Source organism: Nuphar pumila, chromosome 16, assembly GCF_984573655.1.
Source record: "Nuphar pumila chromosome 16, dmNupPumi1.hap1.1, whole genome shotgun sequence".
NCBI classification, from domain to species: domain Eukaryota; kingdom Viridiplantae; phylum Streptophyta; class Magnoliopsida; order Nymphaeales; family Nymphaeaceae; genus Nuphar; species Nuphar pumila.
The window spans coordinates 16,439,224-16,450,163 of NC_143264.1; the positions used below are offsets into that span (position 1 = coordinate 16,439,224).

A 10,940-nucleotide genomic window follows, 5' to 3' on the forward strand; every position below is an offset into this window, starting at 1 on the left:
TTTCTCTCCATAACCTATGAATGCAAAAGGTTAATCCTATTTTTGAAGAGCTAGCGAGTCATATTTTGGATCTGAATCTTATTTAGATCACACAACGAAGTTTCAGATTAGATATGAGAACCTATGGCACTCGATCAAGTGAAATATGTAAACCCTATTGATTTTCAAAGTGAGAAAGATAAATAAGTCCAGTTAGATTGTATGGTAACCTGCATTCAACCACACATATATATATATATATATATATATATATATATATATATATATATATATATATATATATATATATATATATATGTTTGCCACACAAACATATCCTTTGCGCCTTAAAAAGAAGTGATATTGCTTTTGTAAGCCACAACAAAAGTTTCTGAGTGAGGTGACATAGAATGAAACATGAACATCAAATTTGAACAGCAAGGGACGAATGCAAATTGCCCAAAAAGACAAGCAAAAATAAGTGAGAATCAACGCGGCCATCAGTCAACCGAATAAGCCCGTGAAACCCTGCAAGTAGCTAGGAGTAGGGTGAGATACAAAGAACCCACAGGGTGAGATGAAAATTAACCATCCCAAACTACCAACTGCACTCTTTAATTGCTCTCTCTCTCTCTCTCTTGCTATAAATAGGTATTCACCATACACCATTGTTACAGTCGTAGAGATAATTTAATAATTGCATAAGAGAGAGAAATGGCTTCCAAGGGCCTTACTCTCCTTCTTGTGTGTGCCGTGTTCCTTTCACTCTTCTCTCAAATGTTCGCTCGAGAGCTTGAGGAGAAGCCAAGTAAGCATCCCTCGTGCTTCTCCCTTACTACTACATCACGAACAACCAACAAAACAGCTGCAATCGAAATGAACATTTTCTTATTTTGCAGAAAAGTTGTTTTAATTCGTTTATGAATCCTCTCATTTTCTTGCATTTAATCAATCATCTCGCATGCTTGTTTTGATGCAGACGAGAAGGCAAATAATCTCTATCACACCAAAGATGATGGTGACGACCCTGGATTTCTAGTTGGATATGGTCCACGTTATGGTGGGTATGGTGGATTTGGTCCTGGCTTTGGTGGTCCTTATCGTCCTGGATATGGTGGTTCTTATGGCCCTGGATATGGTGGTCCTTATGGTCATGGATATGGTGGTTACGGTTCTCGTTACGGATATGGACCCGGGTTTGGAGGTGGTTTTCCCGGATATGGTGGTTACCGTCCTCCTTTTTGCCCCTTGGGCCGTTGCTGATCATGTCATGCATGAATGCATGCATATGCTGTCTACGTAAATCTAAACTGAATAAGTGGGCGATTCACTCATTGCCCCTTAATTAATAAGCAAATAAGCGAAATAAAATGTTGAAGCATTAGCTTCTTCAAGTGTATGATGATGTACGAAATAAATAAAATGTCTTGTTATTTGCATACAATATCATTGTCATGCATGTGCTTTCACCACGTTTGAGTTGTATATGGAAATTTCTAGAAAAGCTAATTATTTATAAGTTCTCACCATCCGAACAGGGCCAATCACAAGAATACAAACTTGTAGAAATGAAATATTTAGGTCCCTGAAAATTTCATTCATAAAAAACAATATATACAATCCTTATAAATGGGTGTATAGCAGCCTCCAATCCGGCAGCATATTATTACAAAACATCTGATCCTCTACTTGATAAATTACACAATAATGGATCTGGACCGCATTTGCAGAATTTTTTTTGAAGGAAGCTTTTGCAGAATTTTATATCAATGGGAATTTCACGAAAGCTGATGATAAATCTCTGCACCTTTCTTTGATGACCTTCATGAGTCGATTTCAGGAGAGAAATCCGCTGCTTAGACTTAGAGACAAGAAAAATGTTCCCACTATGAGTTTGATCGAACGATATTGTGCATAGCTGCATTTCTGGAAAAATAATATCCTCATCGACCATCTTAACCCCAACCCAAATAATGTTGTGCAGTTCGTCCCCAACAGCAAAAATAACTTTAGTCCATTGCATCTGAGGTCACCAAGCAACTTGAATCTTGACGTTTGATATATATATATATATATATATATATATATATATATATATATATTAGTAATGATAGGGTGCTCCGGAGCACCTACACCCATGGTTGGGAGTATCATCGAACCCCCCAAAATTAGAAAGAAACCGGACGCCCCCATCGTGCACCACGTGTAGGAAAAAAAAGCCTTTAGATGCAGTCAATGACCGTAGCTAAGTTTTCTTTTAACTACGTGTGCGCGCCGCTGATCACGTGCCGTGCACACGTCTGATTTTCTGTCCGATGATATACCCTACTCTCTCTCTCTCTCTCTCTCTCTCTCTCTATATATATATATATATATATATATATAAAAAGAGAGAGAGAGATACGCAACCCTCTTAGGTGTGCAGCTAGGAGTGGAACACTGTTGAGCGTCCATAATGGGGAGTGATGGATGCTCAGCCATTTACACCACAAAAAAACACTGAAAATAGCGTTTTTTACCCAAAAATGACATTTAGAGCAGTTTCTGCCCGCCACTAAATATCATTTCAGAAAATGATTGGCCGATCCCTCTTGGGGGCATTAATGACACTTTAAAGCACTGCCAAAGGTCTCAACAGAACTGAGACCTTTAGTGGCGCTTCAAAAGCACGACTAAAGGCTCAAAACTGAACAAGAGCACATTTTTAACATTTTTTTTCACAGTTTTGGGCACTGGCCGTCCATCATGCCCTCATGGACGGCCAGCTTGATCCCACTGATAGTTGCGGACCTATGGGTTGCACAGCTACCACTATATATATATATATATATATATATATATATATATATATATATATGGGTTGACAAGCTGGGGTTAGGTAGAGTCCGACCAGTTACATCACGAGTCAATTAGGGAGGGTTGTGTATGTTCGCCCCCGATGATTCACTGAATCCCACGTCCGTGTTCGGGGGATCGAATGAGCGCCACGTATTCATGCACATGGGGCTCGTATTCCCGTGTATGTTGACATAACTTTGCATCGGACTCTGGTGCTGTTGCAAAGACTTAATCACCCTTACTTGCTTTTCTTGCCCTGAAATGACGGTTCGAGGAAATGACAAAAATATCCTCCGTTCAAAAGTTGTGAAACGACGGGTGGGGAAAAGGACAAAAAAGTCCTCCTTCCAGAAAGTTTGATGTTAACCATTTAAAGTGGAGACGTTCGCCTGCGCCATCTGCTGTAACAGTGCTCCCATTATCAACGCAAACTTTGCCTTCGTCTCCAGTCGAGCTTTCCGCCTTGTTTTTTATCTTGTTGTACAACACACTGTCGCCTTCTCGTGCCTGCCTTGTGTTACAAAACATTCCATTGTCTTCTCTTCATTTCTGCTGTCGTTGGGCATCATGGAAGAAAGCAATGATTCACAAACATTCCAACCAGTGCCATTAAGGCACCGTGAGTAGCTTTTCATCTCATCATGCTATCGATGAAGAAGGCATGTCGTCTTGTGTGCCATTAAGGCATTGTTTGGTTATTGCAGGTACATCTTGTTATTACGAAGGTTGGAAACTTATCGATATTTGTAAGACGCTGGGACCTGTTGACAAGAACGCTTGTTTGCAGATGCTAGGAAGGGCCTCTACCCCATCAGGTATCCTACAGTCACTCATCATATGCATTGTATCACAAACCGCTGTATTAGTAACAGACTCTCGTTTTTGTGAGATACATTTTTGTTAGTTAATATCGATTTGTTTGCTATTATGTTCAAGTTCTTCCTTATCGATTTGTAATTTATTGTGCGATATATTTATCGACCTTTTAGATAGTATGTTTTTGTATCGTCGAGTTATAAGTTATAAATACTGAACTGCCGTATCGATTTTCAATATCTGACAAATCGCTATACATATCGTTTTGTAAGATATTATATGTTTTGTAATATGTATTTGTAAGATATTTGTACACAGACTTTGAAAACGTTTGGGTGCAGAAACACATCTTGACACGCATGGCGGGGCGATTTTCGCATGCATATCGTTGCTCTCTCAACAACTTCTATTGAACTCGCTTTAGAGCCTTGTGGATATTATGAGAGCGTTATCGTCAACACACATGTACGACATGTTTATTTTATTGGCATGGTAAGCGACACGTCGATGCTCAGCATAAGCAAACATCAAACCACACTTGCTTTGATACTTTCATTCATTAAATCGTTGCTTTGACTTGCGTAACCCTAGTGGTATCCGTTCTTATATGCATCCTGATTAAATCGTAGTAAACCTATGCCGCTTGCTAACGGAAATTGATATATTGCTTACAAAACATTCCACTGTCTTCTTTTATTTGTCGTTGTTGTTAGGCATTAAGGAAGAAAGCAATGATGCACAAACATTCCAACCAGTTCCATCAAGGCGGCGTGAGTAGCTTCCAAGCATCATGCTATCGATGAAGAAGACATGTCGTCTTGTGTGTCATTAAGGCTTTGTTTGGTTATTGCAGGTAGATCTTGTTCTTACGAAGGTTGGAAACTTATCGATATTTGTAAGACGCTGGGACCTGTTGACAGGAATGCTTGTTTGCAGATGCTAGGAAGGGCCTCTACCCCATCAGGTATCCTACAGTCACTCATCATATGCATTGTATCTCAAACCGCTGTATTAGTAACAGACTCTCGTTTTTGTGAGATAATATCGACTTGTTTGCCATGTTACTGCAAACACAAATTGATATATTGCTTAAAACATTATTGAGCTTATCACCAGGTTGTAATAAAGACGATGTAGCTCAATCAATAGAAAGATCTGGAGAATTGAATATCTATACTTATGACCCAACTGAAGAATTGAACATCTGCACTGACGATGCACATGAAAAGAAGGGTGCAGGCATTAGACCCACTATTGACTTGAATGTTCCAGTGGAAGAAATGCAATTCAATGATGAGGTAGACTACCATGACAGCGCACATAATAAAAGTGTATGCACCGGGAATGTACACGAAAGTACACCTGACTTCAATGTTCCAGGAGAAGAAATGCAATTCAATAATGATCCTGATTTTGATGTCAGTACACTTAATAAAACCGTAGGAACTGGGAATGTACATGGAATTGCACTTGACTATGTTCCTGTAGAAGGAATGCATTTTAATAACGAAGAAGATGCATATAAATTTTACAATGATTATGCCTTAAAAGTTGGCTTCAGTGTGAGAAGGTTTTCTTGGTCAAAAAATGCACAGGGTGTCTTGGTTAGAAAGACATATGTCTGTTCCAAGCAAGGTTGGAAGAAATCAATGGGAAATCCAACTAGGAGCACGCCAGAATCAAGATGTGGATGTCAGGCGAGATTGGTTTTGAGAAGACATCCGAATGGGAAATTTGTCATGCGTACTTTAATCAGTGATCATAATCATGATTTATCTGCATCATTTATGACTCCTATGCTAAGGTCACATCGTAAAGTAACTGTAGCTCATGCTGCAATGGCTAAAATAGCCGATAGCGCCGGCATTGCACCAAGGAAGACATACAATTTGTTTACCCGCATTGATGGTGGTCGCGAAAATGTGCCATTCACACCTTTGGATCCTAGAAACCACTTGAGCAGGAAGAGGACAGATAACATGAAAAATGGAGAAATATGTTGTTTGGTTCGTTACTTACAGAATAAATCAAGTAATGAACATGGTTTCTTTAGTGCAATGCAAGTGGACGCAGATGGATATGCCGTGAATATGTTTTGGTCAGATTCAAGGTCTAGATTAGATTATGAATGCTTCAATGATGTGCTTGTGTTTGATACTATAGTAAAGATTAACACTGAACAGTGGCCATTTGCGCAGTTTGTGGGAGTGAACCATCACGCACAGAGTTGTATATTAGGCGGTGCTTTTGTGTATGACCAGACCAAGGAAACCTTTGAGTGGTTGTTCAGAGTATTTACACAGGCAATGAATGGGAAGCATCCTGAAACTGTACTTACAGATGGTGATCACGCAATTGCGGCTGCAGTGCTTCATGTGTGGCCAGATGCACATCATCGCCTGTGTTTGTGGCATATCTTTCAAAATGCAGCAAAGAACATAGGACACATATTTAATCAGAATACAGGGTTTGACAAACATTTTACAAGGTGTGTACTTCATAGCGTAGACGAGGTCACCTTTAAGTCAGATTGGGACAAAATGATTAAGACATACGACCTTGCTGACTGTCTGTGGTTACAAAATTTATATGCAGAAAAAGAGAAGTGGGCATTGGCATATGGAAGATAATACTTTTGTGCAGGTATGATAAGCACACAAAGAGCCGAATCTATGCATGCCACGCTGAAGAAAACCCTGTATTCATGTTTAACAATGTTTCGTTTCATGGAACAATATGAATTATTTGTAGACGGTCTAAGACAGAATGAGCTTGAACAAGACGTGAAATGCTTCAATACACGACCTCTAACTTTTGGCATGAAAATATTGATGCGACCTGCAGCTCTGTATACACTAACTGTATTTGAATGGATCAAGAAAGATGTGTTGCATGTCATGAATTGCAGAATAGAAGAAGTGGTGCAAACCGAGAATATGCACAAATACCATATTTTTTGTCAGGGCGAAAAGCATCAGGAAAGGCAAGAAGCGCATGTCACGTACAATGTCGACAACGGAAGGGTAGAATGTTCGTGCAAAATGTATGAATTCAAAGGTATCCTATGCTGTCATGCATTAAAGGCACTCAATCAAGAGAAGATACAAGAAATACCTGAGTCTTACGTAATGCGAAGATGGACGAGACGCGCGAAGATTGAAAAGCTCGTTATGGACAATGCGAGTAAATCTGGTGTTGACGAGAAGTGCCACATAGCCTCCCGTTACCAACAACTGTGTAGGTCATTCATGCATGTTGCTGATTTGGCATCGAGAAGCGAAGAAGGCTATGCATGTGTGAGAAAAGCTGCAACGGAGTTACTTGAAAACGTGGAGTTAATTCACATTAAGTCTGTTGCAGCGAATGAATACCAGCCGAAGATAATGGGATCGAACAACGTAGGTCAAAATCATGTCTCGCTTGACACTCCCGAGAAGTTGCGCCGAAGCGTAAACATTATCTTCAACAAGTCAGTAGTGAACGTTGTTGATTATGATGGACATATTCATGAAGCACAGGGTATCAAAAGAAAACCTGCCTTTGATCGCAGTCGTCGGAGGGCAAAGGGTGCACTAGAATTGGTTGGCAAGAAAAGGACTAAGAAACAACCAACCTGTAATAAAAAACAACAAAGCCCTTCGAATGAACAGGTATGTAAAACATTATATTGCTTCCCATTGCGTGAAGCTTGTCAAATAGCTAACTCGTGTAATGTCCTTCATGCAGCAATACCCTGCAGAAGTACCGGCAAACGTTCAAACCTACATTCCTCCCGACCAGATTTCTGGCAACGATCGCTACAGTTTTACAAGGCTTTTGGTATGTAATCGATGTTGCGAGGAGATACACATTTCTTGTGAAACATAATTCAGTGTCTAATATTTTCTCTTTCATGACAGGCTATGATGCAGTCGACAGATAGGTTTGGGACACAGGAATCTCGTGTGGGCTATTAACTTAGTTGTCATGCCTCTTTGCATGACCCGATCTCCACAATGCCGGATTTTTTGAGAGTTTATAGTCGTTTGTCATTGACGACTTGCGGTTCATGGTTGAATTTGTTCAAATCGATAGATAGCGGGTTTTTGCTTCTGCAGGAAGGTGAATGATGACATCACTGTATGGCGATTTGTGGTTATCGTTGAATAGCGATATGTGGCATCGCAGCGTAGAACGTTGTTGATTATTGTTGGACTGTCAATCTTAGCGTGATGCGAAGGATTGTTCAAGTGTGCTGCGATGTGTGACATCGCAGCGTAAGACTGTCAATCACTGTGCTGCGATGCCACAGATCGCTATTCAACGATAACCACAAATCACCATACACCTCCAGTCAACTTCTTCTCCAGCAAATCTTTCGCGTTCCCGACACCTCCACTTGCCTTTTGAAATCATTATTGTTATCTTGTGAAAAGTTGTATCCATATATTATAAATAAAAGGCTACTCAATGTGTATTTTCCAACGGATACCCATAAATGTTTGAGTTGTCGTACAATATTCATTGATCATGTTGGTTGAGCAGTACATCTTTTAGGTCATAAATAGTCGCACAAGCACTGGAAGGTGTGTTTGTCTTCTACTTCGTGAACCAGCAACAACCAAACCGACGGTTCCTTCATAAACCTGGAGATCCGCCCTCGAACATAGAAAATTATAGTCGGTGAGGCAGACGAAGACAGCTACACGACCAACAATGGCGAATCATGGGTATATTGTCTACACATAGTCTACATGTTCAGCAAAATCCGTCTCTTTCATTCATTTTTTGCGATTTGTTTTTGTGTACTATATAATGTAATTTAAATATCGGTCGTTGCAATGTCCGCATTCATTTCAGTCGAACATCCACCGATGAAGTTGGGCGAAAACTTAGTCAATCACTCCTGGAGGACATCAACCGAATGCGCAGTGAATTCGCACAATGCAACATGATCAGTAATTTTGTTAGTATGAAACTAGTAGTAGTTGTCTATAAACGTAATCCATGTGTACATATGATCAATACAACACCATATTTGCTGCAAACAGACTATATCCGATTTCGTAAATTATATTAAAAGCAACGCACCAAGCCAGACTGTGAGCGTCGTCAGCCCATATTTCATGGTATATCGGTTGTATTTTATGTTGCTTTTCATTATTGATTTAGTCCAATTGATTCATATGTTAACGTTGGTGTTAGCAATGTTTCTTTCGGTTTGCAGACTATATTATGCCGTTTGCCATACTCCAGTGGATTTCAAGACGGCAAACCTTATTGGGTTAACGGTAATCACTGCAGAGACCTTATGACAAGTGAAAAGGTAAGCAAACAAACCTACAGTGCAATATTACAGCGTGACAGTGGTAACAACATTTTTTTGATCTATTTGCAGATACTGATTCCTACACTCTGGCAGTCTGAAAAGCATTGGGTCTTATACGTGATGGATTTACGTGAAAAACAACTATGGTGTTACAATTCGTTGGAAGTTGACAGTGGTTTACGGCTAGACATTTCCCATCTCGTAAGATTCCATCTATATGAGTATCGTGTAGTGTAATGGGGTCATGAATTTACTTTCGGTCGCATTATTCTCAGATCGGTTTCCTCATATCCATTTTGGGAGTCGATGTCAGCGAGTGGATCTATCGCACGGCATACCATGCTCCTTTACAAGATAATGGCGTTGATTGCGGCGTATTTGTAATGAAGTACATTGAAGCGATATACAATGGTGCTGAACCCTGTTTCGACGCTGTATGCCATTCCTTGGCCTCTGTTATTGGCAATTAAGGGCATGTCTATTGCTTCTAGTTTACAATCTGTTTTTGCAGGTTGATATACCCGGATTCCGCGAAGAACTCTGCAAAAAGTTGACGTCCTTTCTAATTTCGGAGGAGAAACTGACGGAGGCGAGGTCTAAAAGGCTTGTAATTGATAAAAGATGTGCGCTCAACCCGCATGATTGACAGTCGCAGGGTGAGACTGCGATGTGTGCAATGAACAAAGACTTCTAATGTTCGAAATGATAACATTCAACATCGCTATGAAATGTTGTATGCTTAAACATCGCTTTAATGTCGCGTTCGTATTTTACGAATAGTACAAAGCGATACACTTGGTGGTCTAACGTCAAACTACACTGCTACGACCATGAAAACCTGTGCCAGCATTTGAAAATTGCTTGAATTTTAAACGATGGTTTCTTCAATTATGATCTTACAGACCTATGAAAAAGGTATAGACGGATACGACAACTGCGTTGAAGCCGCCTATGCACTCGATTCAAGAATAAGTCGTGTATGCAGGAATTGTCGATTATGTCGGTTCCTTATTCGTGAAGCAAAGTGGAACTGTGTGTTGTGTCATTCAAATATTAATGAAACGTCCTATCACCCTCCGTCAGTTTTCGAGTATATACGTCAGTTTCATTAAACCAAAAGCAAATCTTAAATAAAAAAGCACTCCGCATTAATGAAAACAATGTCATGCCAGAGGGCTATTCTGAATGGTAGTCAATGCGATTAGACCGAATCTTTGGGTCTCAAATAAATCCACAAGTACGTCTAAAGAAATCGCCTTAGGTGTATATTACCGTCGGTTCATCAATACAGCGATTTCTAAGAACAAACCTTTCTTATTGATAAGTTCACGTAATGCGATATTTAGAAATATCTTTCGCCGGAGAAAAATATACTGGTCGTACTTGTGTTGGTCGAAAGCACCAGCAACCCAACACAATATGCTGGTCGAAACAGAGAAAAACTACAGAAAATGGGTTACCGCCTGAACTAGGAACCCAAATCTATCATCAAAATTGCACCCAAACACCCAAATAGCCCTTCAAATCAGTCCCAATCTATCACACACCAAAAAATGACCAGATTACAATTGATTTGGGCAAACAAAACCCACTGATAGCATCACAATCACAAACTTTTTGCATTCAGGGTACTGTTCATCAGTTTTTTTCAGAAAATACAAGAAAATCCACTAAAAAATGAGATTTCATCCGACCATTAAAATTCTTGATTCATTCAATCACAAAAATCAAGAGCTAATGGAATCCAACATCAATCGACCAAAAGTTCAAGACTTCAAGGTTGGTACGGACGTCAGCTGTGGAGAACACAAACTGAGGTGGGTCCCAGCACGACCGATGCAGATGAAGCTTCTTCCTCTCACCGATCTTCAACAAAGCACCCTTTCATTTTCAATAGAGCTCTGATACCATATTGAAATCAGGAAACCAGCAAGAACAAAAGGAGAAGAGAGGAGAATAGAGAGGGAAAACAACTTAAGCTTCATTAGCAAAAAACCCT

At 39.9% G+C, this 10,940-nt stretch overlaps 1 protein-coding gene across 1 annotated transcript; it reads left to right on the forward strand.

The window, feature by feature from the left end:
• Nucleotides 1-667: 667 nt before the first annotated feature.
• Nucleotides 668-1,405, forward strand: LOC149813025 (uncharacterized). Its single transcript, XM_089990755.1, has 2 exons — nt 668-787; nt 959-1,405. Exons 1-2 carry the CDS (start codon nt 694-696, stop codon nt 1,240-1,242), a joined length of 378 nt encoding a protein of 125 aa, XP_089846881.1. The 5' UTR covers nt 668-693; the 3' UTR covers nt 1,243-1,405.
• The last annotated feature ends 9,535 nt before the right edge of the window (nt 1,406-10,940 follow it).